We start from the raw sequence: 14,968 nt of genomic DNA on the forward strand, positions 1-14,968 counted from the left end.
TTTTCTAAAATAGCTCTTTTGACTCTTTTGCTGTATTGATTGTAAATTTTACTTTTCAAAATGTGTCAGAAATCCACAAAAAACAAAAAGTTGACATTTTGACTATTCTATGCATTTAATAACAATTTGAGCTACTTTGTATATAAGTGACATTATTTTTACGTGTAAAAATTTGGATATATTCATTCGGATATATCCGACCATCGACCATCGTGACAAAAGGGTTAATAATTTATCATCTTTTTTTCAAGAATATTAAAATATTTATAGTTTATAGGCAACACTTGCATTTTGCAAAACCTATCTTCAAGTTCTCCTGAATAATACACTTTTACCAATTGGATATTCTCATATAATTTACAAATTAAAAAATAATGATGATAATAATCACACTTGAAGTGCTAAAAGAAGAGCACAGTACAACTACTAGGCCCTGTCTAAACATACTCCTTGAACTGAACTAGAGGACTCAGCCACTAGCTTCCACTGTGTTCCCCGAGATTAGTGCTTAGCAGAATTTTTGTTGGCTTTAAATACAAAATGGTACATACACGATTGTAAACATGTAAAATATGTCTATGTGACCTGGAAGGCAATAAACAAAAATTAAAATACTTGTTTTAATTTTTTAAAGATATTTAATAAAAAGTTTTACTATTTTCTCTTGAGCACTAAAAAGCCCCCAAAATTCCTGAAAGTCTGAGTGACCTCTTAAATAAAAAGCTCTCCTTTATCATTATTGATATTCATTGTTTGGATCTGGAAACCCTTCCAAATACTAAAAAGTATGCTGAATAGTTGCTTCTTCCCTCCTGTAAGAGGAAACACAAGGGAAAAATAAGATACTTTATTACTTGGGCAGGGTAGGTAAAATCCTGAATCTTTTCAAAATGTTAACCAGATCCAGGGTGAGTCCTGAGGTTTCGACTCCTAAAAACTTGCTTAAAACTTCAGTGCTATATACACCTGAAACTAATATAAAAAAAATTTAATTAAAAAAAAAGCTTGGGTGCTATGGATCCATTCAGGACTTCCTGGCAAGAATGGATAACAAAGATTTATTTTGGACAGTCACTACTCAGGTTTAACTCCGTAGATGTAAAAAAATTTTAAACACAAAACTCGCCTTTTAAACGAGATACTATATGTAGACTGAATCTAAGAAAGGCCCTGAAGAAAAGGCAAAATAATATTGTCTCCAAATGGGGAATAGCAGAAAGAACCCAAGGAAGTAAAAAAAGAACAAGTTGGCACTGAACATATGGTTCTTATGGGTAGGAAATAATGGGACTTGGGTAAAAATGATAATGGAATTTTAGATCTGAAAAGGAATTTACAGGTCTTATCTAAATCTTTCAATTTACAGATGAGGAAACTTGAGGACCATTTATTTACTCATTGAACCAACACTTATCGTGTACCTACATGCTCAATGCTGGAAACACAATAAACAAGACATGGTCCAAAAAGGGAAAGTGACTTGCCCAAAGTCACAAAGCAAGTTAGCTGCTAAATGGACTCTTTGCACTGAACCCAATATTCTCCAATAATATATAATCATTCCTGCACCAGTAAGCACACTAAGCATTTGAAGAAGGTTCTATGCAAAGATTTTTATACACAATTGATGTAATAACATTCCTCAATATAAAGGATATATATATATATATATATATATATATATATATATTCAGATGGTGTTAGAATCGATGTAAAATAGCCACAGTTTCTTAATCAACACATGAAATGGTAATTTCCTTGAAAGTGCTGTCTAATTTCTTGGTCCTTAGGTAGTCCATGTGCAAATTTTGACAATCTTGATTTTGAAATTTTTCAAGATGACTTCTGGTCATACAACTATGACTCTTAACTATATCATGACACCTTTAAATTACAACTTTCACTCAACTAGTGTTGTAATATTTTAGTCATTTTTCAATAAATGACTATTTTAAAAGATCTAGTTCTAACATTAACCAGTTTACCAACCTTAACCCATCAATGTAACCAGTTTGGTATCTTCGGTGTTATAATACAAACACAGATATAGTTAATAAAATGTCCTGCATTGGAATTTATTTCTTTAAAAGAAAACTTACGTACCTCTACTACAAGAGAGAAAATAAGAGTTTGGAACCAATCCTTTTTTCGTTTTCTTTTACTGATTTAATAACTTGAAGAAAGCGACGGGAGTTCTTAAACAGGAAAGGATAGACGCCCTCTATCTACTAGAAGCAGTACTATAGCCTCAGAGTTCCTCTTTAATTAAAACCATCGACAAGACGTGAAATTTTTGCAACTTACTGAAATGAAGTTTTTGAGATACTCCTGATTAGAAAACAGTCATTTCTATTCAACACCTCTGAGAATCAATGATGGGAGAAGTGAGGGGATTTAAAAGCTACCTGAGCTGTACTTCCAATATGCCGACATGGAGCGCTAAGGTTGACTTTCCATCCTCAGACTCTAGAGGGCCCTCCTGCTGCGGCACGTCCTTCCCCTGGCCATCCACTCATCATTACTTGTGCCTCCTCCCAACAGGAAGCTCCACTGAGGACAGGCACTGGACATTATCTCTGTATCCTGCCCTGAATCACAGCACATAGCTGACACTCAATAATGAATGCCACAGACGGTAACCAGAATTTAAAAATTGATAATACTTATTCACATATCCATACTCTGAAACTAACTATAATAATAAAAATTGAAACTACATCAGGTACATGTGGTCCTAGATCAAAAATCAGAGTATGTTAAATGGCAGAGCAGGGCTGAGAATTTTGAAAGGTCTAGCTAACACAAAAACCATGGTGCATGCTGCTCTGAAAACATCAACCACTTCTTTAAGCAGAAAGGGTCAATTTCAAGCCTTAGATAATGAAAGATAGAAGAAAACTGTCTGGAATAAAAGAAACATTAAATGGAAAAAAATGACAAGATAATTTCACTTCTGGATTAAGACATTTTAATATACATAATGTATAGTACTTCATATAATTTATTAATGTCATTTTCTATAGGACACTGTAATTAATTCAGTGACATCAATATTGACCTCATACAGACAAAGGATGAAAGCTGGGTTTTCTTGTGTACCAAGTACAGAACATGTACTAAAGTTACCACACACAACGGTTGTAAGAGATCAACTTTAAGGATGACTCAAGTTTACAGTAGTTGCTTCACACGGTTTTCCCTCAAGACTTGGATGCCACCCAGTGTTGCCGTGTCTGTGCAAATGCCAGCTCCAGACCACCCAACTACCTCCTTTTGCCAGCCCCACTTTTGCCTGTTTTACTGCTGCTGCTGCTAGACTTGCCGGATGATTTTGAAGAGAAGAGTCTTGTCATGAACTCAGAAACATCAGGCAATTCATGGTTGGAATTCAGCATATTCATTGACTGCTCCATCTCCTGCAGGAAGACAAAGCACAATGATATGAAAGGCACAGGGATCCTTTGAGTCATTGAACAACTAACATTTCCACTAAGGAAGGAGAGGACTAAAACAAATAAAAGGCACTGGTTCGAGCAACAATCCAATGTCCTACCCAACAGCACTTCAGAAACCACGTTTCCTATCTCCTTTATACCACTAAGCATTTTAATCCTTAGTAAATGTCCAATAAATGCTTGCCTAGGGTTTGATTCAGATTGTTTTTATAAAGGGCATTTTCTCTGATAATGCATATATGGGATCATATTCTTGCCATCTTATTTTGTTTTCTGATTAAAATGCTTTCTGATTGTTTTAATGAGTGTTTTTTAAAACTCATGGTTTTTCTAGATGCATATAATCAGAATATCAAGGTATCAGACAAGTTTGGAAGATAGCTGCAGTATTTCCAAAACTTGATTCCCAAGGCCCTTAGTCTATGCTGTATGATGTGAGTGACCTCATTTACAGCATCGAAAGCGAGCAACACAAGTCAGTGGAAGGACAGGACTTGTGGAAGGATTTGGCGCAGTCTGTTTTGAAGTTTTCTCATCACCCTTATTGACCAACAATCTATAAAGTACTGTTCCACTTTCAACAACATTAATGTAATTAATGTGAATGGCCTGCAGCCAACTGACTGCCTTAGCTGGGGGGAGGGGGGGAGCATAGACTCATAATACCAGCATGGGCCAGGGAGCTGTGTCCTACACAACTAGACTGAGAAACAACGGCTTGAACCGGAGTTGGGGTGGGGGCAGAAGAAGGGGGAGAAAAATACTTTGAAACATCATGAAGCTTTCTTTTTCCATGAAGCTTTTTTTGCCATTCCAGCTTGCAATAAAATGCCTTACCTTTTATAGAACTTATGAGCAATCGTCTCCTACCTCAGCAAACATTTTTATTTATTTTATGCATATGTTCTTTTCCCATTGAACACACACACACACACACACACACTCACACACACACACACACTCCTCTGGTGGCAAGAAGAGTTTTTAATAAATCCTCTATGTCCTACATTTAACTGGGTTATGAGTTTGTTAATGACAGGGATGACATAACAATTCATTTGTGTATTCCCCAGTAACCAGAACCTAGAAATTGATTACTACATGTTTTTACAGCAATGAATAAGATGTCAACACATACAATATATTAAATAAAATGGAAACACTCAGAAGATATTTGTTGATGGCTTTTGGGTGGGAGAATGGACAATGGTTTTTAAAAACTGATAATCTTATATAAAAGCCAGTATTTAAAAAAGACAAAACGGCACTAAATTTGAAGCATGCTACTTGACAACTCCTCTCCCCCTTCCCAAACCAGTAGTTTTGTGGTGTGGAGTCTGAAAGCCTCTATTCTATTTTTCTCCCGTGGTCTATTCAAATGTCTTTTGTGTGTCTGAACACATAAACTAAATGTGTACTCTGAAGAGTTTGATAAAGTAAGGATAGATTATAAGAAGCTATCATTTTCTAAAATATTTGGGTTAGGTGTACCAGGATTACTATGCATTACTATTTAACAAGTGAGGCACAAAGAGACTAGTACTAAGTAGAATGCTTTAGCTATGCGAAGAGACCCTGGTCTTTATCAAGCAGAATCAACTGAATGTACCTGGTCCAATGGAAACAATTAATTAAACATAACACTGTCCTAACACAACCTCTAGATGAATTTGGCTTGGGAATTAGGATAAAGCTGCAAAGACCCAAGACATCCAGCCACACTGGATAGACCAGGCATCAGAATATGGTTCAAAAATCCACAGGTGGGCATTCATCTTACCCGCCTCATGTCAGGATCACTTGTGTTGACCACTTTCGGCAGAAGCACAAATATCAACAACGGAAGAACCATCATCATAACCTGTGGGGGGGAAAATTCAGAAAATGTTTTTTCCCACTTAACAGTAGAACAAAACCTGCACTTAGCAACCAGTGATAAAATTAAAGATTTAAATGTTGTATACAGAATAAAACTAGCAGCAACCACCTCAAATCTACTGAACTAGCCCTGTTGATAGCAAGGTGCTCCTCGATGTCTGTCTGTTGCAGAATCTAAGAGCCTTATCTATACATGTCTGGGTTTTATAGACACCTCACTCCATATTTGCGCCACCTATCATTTTTGCCATTTACAGTCTTATTTAACACAAATAGCTTGCAAACATAACTATCCTCTTTCTTCAGTCTGCAGTCTGGCACTGGGATTGGTGATCCTGATGGCCAGCTGGGCTTCTCCTTCCAGATGACTGTAGTTCTTGGAGGAAACACTGTATTTCCCCTCTCGTTAATGTACATCCTCTAAACCTGCAACATAGTACTAAGCAACTACTTTAGCAGATCAATTTCAAAAAAAAAAAAAACACCTAGAAGCTTATAGTACTAGATATGTTTCCATGTAATTTCAGAAATGAGAACATGGAAGATATTCCTTGGTAAGTTTTGGAGTCTCATTGCTGATTTCTCCCATCCACTCTACCTTCCTGCTTCTTTATCCCAGATAGGAGATTCTAGGTACTAATTTATTCCTCTCTAGAGCATGTGTTACCCCAAACATTCTTTTCTGTGATCTAAATAGCTATCAGCAAGGAATATGATCAAAACTTAGACAATCCTAACATAATCCAACTTTCAAAAATAGAAAAACAAAGTCAATTTGTTTCTAAAGAATGTATTCTATTATTGGTATTCTAATTCATGGTTAGCATCACATCAGTTTCATAATACCAAATACTTAAATTACCACAGAACAACAGAACAACTTCTCTGCTCACAACACAGTTCAAAAAAAAAAAAAAAGAAAAAGCCTGACTTATGCCACGAATAGGGCCTGGCTAATAAGTGATGGCACACTCATCAGTGCAGGTTGTATGAAAGAGGAAACAGCTCCATGTATGATTTATGACATATTCTTACTCTATTTGAATTTTAAAACATTTCATCATAAATAAGTATTTATCCAATTTCTGTTGCACATTTCAACGTCAAATCTACCATGCAATTCTCACTATATTCTTTTCATTATATAGTCACCAAGCCAGTATTTTCCTGAAATCCACAAATTATTCACAATTTTCCTTCATCGAACAATCTGACTTCAGCTTTCTATCTCGCAGGGGTTAGAAGTGTTCAACTGCCTGGAAGCAAATTAGAGATTAGTGAAGATATTTTACTATAGCCTGATACATACCATTGGGTTCATCAGAAAGTCTGTCCAGCCCCATGATTCCCTTTTAATAAAGTAAGAAGGTGGACCTGAAGATTTCATTTGGAGAGGATAGGGCAGTCTGACCACTTCTGACGTTTTGATGTAATTCACATATCTTGCTCTGATAAAGCAACATTAAAAAAGCATCAGTAATCCTACTAAAAACATTACTAGTTAAAAGAACTGTTCACAATATATTAGCAATGCCTTAAAATTACCTTTAGCTTTTCCCAAATATCTTGGTATCTAAACTTTTTATCTTGAAAATCTGATAAAAGTAGCATTATCTGTATCACTAAAATATTTAGCAAAATGTAAAGAACACAAGACTTGGAATCAAGAGACCTAGTTTCGAGCTGTAGCTGTTACAACCTGGGCTTGTGGGGTTAGACCTAAGTTCTCAACTTCTTTGGTTATATCAAAAGTTCTTTTAGACTCCTTCCAGCTTTAAAGTCTTTGATTCTATTTAATAATGAATTTATTTTATTATAAATGTACTAAAAATGCCAGATTTGATTTTTTTGATTATCTGAGATATGTACTATAGGGTGCACCCAATTTTCAAGGCTATATTGCAGGAAAAATTTATGATTTAAGGTAGTCCCACAACAGTGCTGTAGGTAACACTGTTTTCACAGAAATGCAACTAATTTTAATCAAAACTCTCACCTATGTTCACACATATACCAGCTTACTTTCTGAAAACCGCCTTCTCTATTTTCTCTATCACTTCCGTCTGGAAATTCTACTTGACATGTGTTAGACCTTTTCATTCTTACTTCACATCTTGTTAAATTCTCACTTTCACAGTACCCATTCCTTTACAATGTAATACTCTAGGTTAATTCTTTTGTGATTAATCCTTCAATTCATCAAACCTCTGTTCAGTTGCTTAACACATTCATTGAGTTTTGTATCCCAATGCCTACAGTTATTGTAGAAAGCCTATTATTTTTTCAAATATCTACGGTCTATTTTGGTAGTATTTTGTTTCTTATGGCAGAAAGTTATTTTATTACTTTAAGCATTTTAAATACACCTTCAACTACTTTATAATCTATATCCAATAATTTTAATATCTAAAAGTTCTTGGAGGTTTGATTCATCTGCTAACTCAATGTATATTGTTTTCTAGGGTATTTTGTAAGTTAAGTAAACTTTATTTATGTGTGTGCCTGGGTAGAGAGTATCTCCCTCCAGAGAGGTTACGAATTTGTCTCTGCCAAGAGCCCAGTGTTATAACCAAGGACCATCTTATTAGTTGCTAAGCTTGGAGGTTTCCAAATCACACAGGAAGTAATACATTCAACCCCGAATTTCAATGAAGGTAGGATTATGACTATCAATGTGCAGGAGACACTCCTCCCCGCCCCCCAAAATAAGGGCCAGACTGGGAGTCTGGTCTTTTGGGTGTTAGTACCAAGGGTCAAAAGGGGAACCAAGTCTAAGGTGCCAAGCAAGTCCAAGGCTTGCCTCCTACCTGCACACTAATAAAACCTAAGCCTTTTGGATAGAGAACATCAAAACCTCCAGGTGGGAAAGTGGTTTATAGCTTATCCCTTAGGGATCTGCCTCAGTTTTTATGGAGCTATACATTATAAAAGAAATGTTTGTCAAATTTTATCTAGCATTTCTAAGGTTTTACATTCTGCCAAAATGTCAGAAACAGAAGTCCCACATATATTTGAAACTAACTCACCCAATATGCTTATAAAACATTGGTCAAGAATATTAAGATCTTATATGAATCCCACTTTATTCTCTACTCTGTCCCACCCCCAATTATTAAAATGATAAGGGCCTTGTTTTTTGTTGTTGTTTTTTTAACCTATGCTTTAGGCATCCAATCCTCAGGAATGGATGTGAGAATATGAATCCCACTGCTGCAACTAATCCTTAAATGCTAAAACATGAAGTACTCTTTACCCAAGGTAAAAAAGCAAATAAAATTTATACTTAGAAAAATATTTCTGTTTTCTTAGACTACTTTATTCAAAATTGAAATAGAGTAAAAAGAATAAAAATAAATTACCGTTTTAAATAGACAAGGGTACCGTTTTAAATACCCTTTTAACAACTTTCATTCCCTCCAGTATTCAGTGTTTTCAATATTAAAAAAACTTTTTAACTTACATATAATGCATACTGTAATTTACATACCCCCACTCAAAGACTGCAATTCAAAATACATAAAAAAAATCATGATAAATCCTTTAAGATTTACATACTAGAATTTTACCTATGTATATTTTTTTAAATCTTCATGCCTCTAAAAAGACATGAGAAAGTCAGTACCTAATGAGGTTCATCTACTTTGAAACAATCCACTTATTCCATCAAAGAATATTTATAAACATATTTGCCAGGTATTACCTTCAATTCAAGCTTCACCCTTGCTCTAAATAGCCAACAGCAAGAAATATGATTAGAATTGAGACAAAGTAGAATAATCTAAGACAAGAATTGAACTTCAAAAAGAGGGGAAAAGTAATGTGTTTCTAAAGAATATATTTTTAGTGCCATCATGGTACTAGTTTCATGATAATATTAAGAATTTAAAGCATTACAGAATAACTGTCTCTGTTCCCTATATGTGCTAAAAGAGAAGAAAGAAAACCCTACCCCTCCATCAGGAGCTGGTTATAAAGATGATGGCAAATCTATCAATAGACTTATATGCAGCTGATATAAAGGATGAGACAGCTCCGTGTGTTACCCTAGAGCTAATTTGAATTATAACATATTTGCATATTATACTTTGAAAACTTCCAATGTTAAAAAAAAAAGCAAAGAAAGAAGGAAAACATCTTAGGAGTAAACACTAACTCAACTGTACCTATTATGGTACTAACTGAATACATCTCTATACCAGCTTTATTTGGAGCATCTACAAATCAACCTAAATAGGCTTGGCACATACTGAAAAGGTCGATAATAACATATAGCTCCTTTAACCCCAAAATTATTTTTGCCTTTGCAGGACCCACGCTTTATTACAACAATATGGTGTAATTTTGTGGTAGCTCAAATGAAGATACATTACCATTTAAAACGGTTTCATATTTGTTCATTATACCTCAATAAAGCTAGAAAAAAACAAATAAATAAAATTGTTTCATATACTTCCTGGTCAGATTAGACTACAAAGAACGCTATTAGCAGGTGACAATAAAAAAATAAATAAATTGGGAGTTATAATAAAAGGCTGAATCTGAACACTGTGGACACCTACACAACTAGTTCCATCTGTCAATGGGTTTGTGGCACGGCCTGAATTAGTCCAAAATTCTTTTCACCTCAACTGCAAAGCATGTGTTCATGTACTTGGAAATTCTGAAAATTTTTCCTAGTCTGCCAGCCTTTAATACTGTGCTTTTCTTTTTCTTTTTCTTATCATGATCCTCACAATGTGATCTATGGTTTTCCCAAGAAATACTAAATTTCTATTGCAATCTAAATATTCTTCGGAAAGGAAGAACTATGGAAATTTATAAATGTTTTAAATGTTTTAAGGAATACCTGTAGTTTAAATTAAAGACTTTTCAACCTTAATTATAAATTCTAAAAGGAATATATAATGAGGTATTCAGTAGGCTAAAGTTTGGCAAAAATTGAATCATTTGCTCGCACCTCATTTTTCCTTTTGAAGTAATATCCACTCGGACGGGATCAAACCTGTAAGCAGGAGATATAACTTCCACTACATATGATCCAGAAGGTATATCATGAACCACAAAACTCCCATCTGTCCTGGAAAAATAAAAAACATATTTAGTCACTTCTGATCAACAGCTTATTATTTTCTTGTTTTAAATCATTTTATGTTTCTTATGTTTAAAATAACTGTTAACTCCCAAATCAACTCCCCCAAGAATGACATTCAGAGTAATCAGCAAAAAACAAACAAAAAAACCCCGCAAAACTAGCAAGAGTTGCCGCACACTTCAATTTTCATAATTATACTGAACAGGTTCTGAAAATACCTCAGACACTGCACAATAGCAGAGAACCCTTACATAGAACGTACTCCTGTTCCTTCTGTGGGACAGAGATAACAGGTGACAGAAGCACAGTTCTTATTTTGAAGCCATGTCTTCATTCAAAGGAAACACCAATATACATTATTACTACAATATGATTGGTTCCAATTTTGCCAACTCCCTCCAACAATTTCTTAACTAAAATAGCTTTTTTTCTAGTTCAATATGCACCTCATTGTTTTTCTTTCTTTCTGTTTTTATAGTTAAAACTATCTACCTTTTCCTAACCGATTTCTTCTAAACCTTCTGGACTTAGAAAACCATCCCATCCAGAGCTGATAATTTTATGTTCAAGATCAAAATTAATTGGTTTTGATAAGGAGAAACTGCCATTCTAAGGAAAAAGTTTCTGTTTCAGGAAAACAAATGATTTTAAAACAACCAACTTTATCAGAGAATTCCCCGAATTCTAGTAATATTTTAAAACAATGCTTCTTAAATCATTGGGCTCTTTCAGTTAAAAGGAATAACTGATCCTGCCAAATCTACAGTATTTACTAAAAAGTAAGAGGCGGTGTTCCTTGCTACTTCCAAGAACACACTAAACTAAAACAGAACTGAAATGTAAACACCGAGTTAACTTATTCCTGAACTGGATGTCTTTCATTTGCCCTTCAGATCCACTCTCCACCCTTCTCCTTTCTGCACACTGGAAGAAGAAAATGAGCTTAACATATTTCCCTTCTAGTTCTCTCACTGAGATTCCACCTCTGACTGGCTGCATCAAGGGACACAGCTCCTCTCAAAGCAATCCCTTCTTCCCTTCTAGGTTCTAGTAACCTTTACTTCCCTTCCTCCCTTCGGGTTAGAGGTGATGACAGTCTTGAGGTTGTAAACTCTAGGGAACTGCACAACTCCAGGGTTGTTTCCCTACACCATGACTACACTGTTTAACCCTTTCGTTAAACTATACTTGAGTCATTCTAATTTGAGTGTATCTTCTGTTTCTTGATGGGACCCTAACTGAATGAATTTCAAAACATTTTTCTGGGTCCAGAGAAAAACAAAGTTACAAATAACAGTGGAAGTAATTGCCTAAAGAAAAAAGAAATAGATCGTGCATCCTAAGATACATATTTTACTTTAGAAATACAACACAAAACTTTTATAACAAAATTTTTAAACTTGGCTTTAAATATGTACTCTACAAAATGTAGGCCTTGTATAGTATTAAAGGTTGGATCCTGATTTGAAAGAACAATTACATAAAAGTGTTTTAAGATAAGTGGGGAACATTAATTTTGTTGAATCAGTAATGGTATTGTGTTACTTATTTAAGGTTTTATCTTTTAGAGACACAAAAAGATTGTTTTTACAAGTAAAATCATATTATGTTTAGGATCATCTTTAAATATTCCAGAGAAAAAACAAACGAGGTGCAGAGGAGACATGAAACAAACCAGCAGATTGTGATGGGTACCTAAGGATTCACTAAGCTATTGTTTATTTTAGTGTGTCTGTAATTTTTCATAATAAAAACTTCAAAAAAAGTATAGTACATAATCTCATTATGTCACAAAACTGAAGACTACCTAAAATACTCAAAAACAGAGGACTGATTAAATAAATTACGGTTTATATACACAGTGATAAAAGCAATAAGTGGCATGGGAAGTCCTCAGTCAAAACTCTCATCTCCATGCACTGTAAACCTGAAGCTGAAATAGAATAATACTGAATGTCAACTGTAATTATATATATATACACACACACATATATATATATGGTCACAGGTTGTAAGGTACAATATAGGGAATATAGTCAATGGTACTGTAACAGCTATGTACGATGTCAGAGTGGTAGTATACTTGTGGGGGGTTATCACTTTGTGAGGGGTGTAAATGTCTAATCATTATGTTGTTTTGTATAATGTAATAAAAAAATAATAAAATGAAAAAAGAACTGTCATTTCCATTAGCCAAATCCCAAGTCACATCCAATAAGCATAAATATAAGTCAAAATTGCATGCTAGTTATACATAACATGTGTAAGACAAATTACCTAATCCTTCTCCAACAAGTCTGCCACCATAAGCTCCTCATACTAATTCTTAGTATATGTGCTGCAGAAGCGAGCACATCATACTAATTCTTAATCAACCTTTCTATACACAAATAGGAGAATATAAAATGGTAACAGAAGCTGCTCACAAAATATTAAATGAAAAAAGCAGGTTACAAACTACTATAAATTGTATTTTACTATTAAAAATATAGGCCGGTTTAATAAAGAACTCTGACCAAGGCTGTAAATGCCAGTTACATTATTTTCAGTATTGTTGGTTACATTTAAATTTTCCTTATAATAAAGCACACTTGTGATTCAAAAAAAGGCTGTAAAAGATACAATAAAATGTTAGGGGTTGTTATCTCCACTTTTTTATTTATATTTTCTTCAATAAACATATTACTTATATGTTATTTTGAAATAAAAGTAATAAATGCTTTTTAAAAGAATTGTATATGGCAGAAAAGAAAATTGAGGTCAAATGTTCAATTCAGGCTAATTTCCCACAGTTAAAGGAGATCTTTATCATTAAAACATCATTAATTAGGGTAAATCCTAAAGAATGTCCTAATGCCAGATTTTAAATGACAAATAGCATTAAAATAATGGTTGTAATTATGGTAAAATAATTTTTGTCACTTTTAATCTGTTAAAAGCATCTGTCAAAGGCACTTGGGTGATCTGAATATTTGCAAATCATATTTAGAATTACATGTCCACATTTGTCTTGTTTTCAGATACCACCTACTGGTGTACAAGTCCACCACAGAAACACTTTCTTGCCTGAATATTTTCTTTCAGTTCGCAGTTGCACTTTCCAAGCAGCAATTGAAAGATTTAAAACAACTCATAATTGTGCCCAGACATCTGAAAAGCACGCTGCCGCAAAACAAGAGTGCTAATAAGTTCAACACGTCTTTTAATATAGGCTGAAATCCCATTTCTACTAATAGCTAGAAAGGTCAGGTGCATGTAAACAATGTAGAAAAATTCTAGTCTCACATAAATGTCAAGTGTGATGTTGCAAACCCCTCGATGAATTCAAGTGTAAAAAAGAACAACCCCACTTCCAGGCAAAAAAAAAAAAAAAAAGCTTAGATTTGGGAATTCAGAGCGCATTAATTTTAGAAGCAGTAATTAGTCTCCCAGTCTAAGTCATCATTCGAAGCCCTTTGGGCTTTCAGAATTCCCACTTGCCTAGCATCTTTCCACACAACGTCAAGCTACCAAAAAAAGACTGAAATGAATGCAAAAAGTGGCCAGATTCTAGGGGAACCAGAGAGATGCAAGGGGAAGAATTCAGCAAGAGACAAATAAGGGGTCCACCCATCCCTAGGGTCCAGGAGTGGTCGTCCCCACACAGGGCCAAAATGGAGTTTAACATAACTGACCCCACCGCTCCGGCCTTGGGGCGAGCACCTGCTCTCCTCATTCTGAGGGACGGGAGCGGGAAGGGGAAAGCGTCCGACTGCTCCCAACGTCTCCCCGCACAGACCGCTAGCGGCGCCCGCCCCTTCACCCTCCGACAACGACGTCGTCAGGTCTTGACACCGAGCTCTCCTAGGAGCAATTCCCCTCGGCCTTCCATCCCACCCGCTCTCTCGCTGCCCTCAAGATGCTCACTTAAGGAAGCCGACGTGCTCTTCTCCGTCTACCAGCACTCGGGCCGCCGAGATCCAGTCCTGGGGTTTCACCCCTGGGACAACCGCACGCCCTTCGATCTTGAAGCGATCTCCTATGCCCACCCCAATCCCTCCCGAGCCCTCGGCAGAAGCCCCGGGCCCCTCCGAGCTCTGGGCATCCCCTGCTAACAGCAGCAGAAGGGCGGAGAAGAAGCCCCACAGAGTAGCCGCCATGACAGCAGCTCTCAGCGGATCCGCCGGCAGCTCCGGAAGCCCGCCCCGTCTCCCAGGCACCGCCGCCGCCGCCGGCTGGTGTCGTCATCACTGCGCGCCCGGTTCTGGCGCGAGCGGTTGGCTCAAACCCGAGTATAGGAATCTTCCGCCAATCGACTTGCGAGCCGAAAATGAGGCGGAAGTACCCCGCGCTGGCGTTTGGACGTCTGTCTGAGGAGCCGGTCAAGTGATACGGGCTGCCCGCTAAGCCAAAGTGATGTGCGTGTTGCTGTGGCAACCACGGAAGTAGGGGACCTGAGCGAGTAAATGATGATAAGATTGGGAGGGACGAGGCTCTGTAGTAGTGTCTGCAAATGAGGCTCCGGCTTTGGGAGAAATAGATCCAGAGCGTTTAAAAAAACTTG

At 36.2% G+C, this 14,968-nt stretch overlaps 1 protein-coding gene across 1 annotated transcript; it reads right to left on the bottom strand.

Annotated features, from left to right (window-relative positions):
* Nucleotides 1–2,951: 2,951 nt before the first annotated feature.
* EMC7 (ER membrane protein complex subunit 7) lies at nt 2,952–14,633 on the bottom strand. The gene is made up of 5 exons (XM_019752884.2): nt 14,332–14,633; nt 10,291–10,410; nt 6,643–6,781; nt 5,236–5,316; nt 2,952–3,416 (listed from the first exon to the last, which is right to left on the bottom strand). The coding sequence occupies exons 1-5, from the start codon at nt 14,562–14,564 to the stop codon at nt 3,264–3,266; spliced, it is 726 nt and encodes a 241-aa protein (XP_019608443.2). The 5' UTR covers nt 14,565–14,633; the 3' UTR covers nt 2,952–3,263.
* Between the last annotated feature and the right edge of the window lie 335 nt (nt 14,634–14,968).

Source organism: Rhinolophus sinicus, linkage group LG03 (assembly GCF_036562045.2).
Source record: "Rhinolophus sinicus isolate RSC01 linkage group LG03, ASM3656204v1, whole genome shotgun sequence".
Lineage (NCBI taxonomy): Eukaryota > Metazoa > Chordata > Mammalia > Chiroptera > Rhinolophidae > Rhinolophus > Rhinolophus sinicus.

Excerpts from the sequence above, each read along its gene's own strand:
- EMC7 (XM_019752884.2), bottom strand. The coding sequence starts at position 14,564 with ATGGCGGCTACTCTGTGGGGCTTCTTCTCCGCCCTTCTGCTGCTGTTA. Across the intron at positions 6,782-10,290 it reads ACTTCAAAAGGAAAAATGAG|AGCAAGATATGTGAATTACA; the intron begins GTGCGAGCAAAT and ends TTGCTTTATCAG. Across the intron at positions 3,417-5,235 it reads GTGATCCTGACATGAGGCGG|GAGATGGAGCAGTCAATGAA; the intron begins GTAAGATGAATG and ends GTCTTCCTGCAG.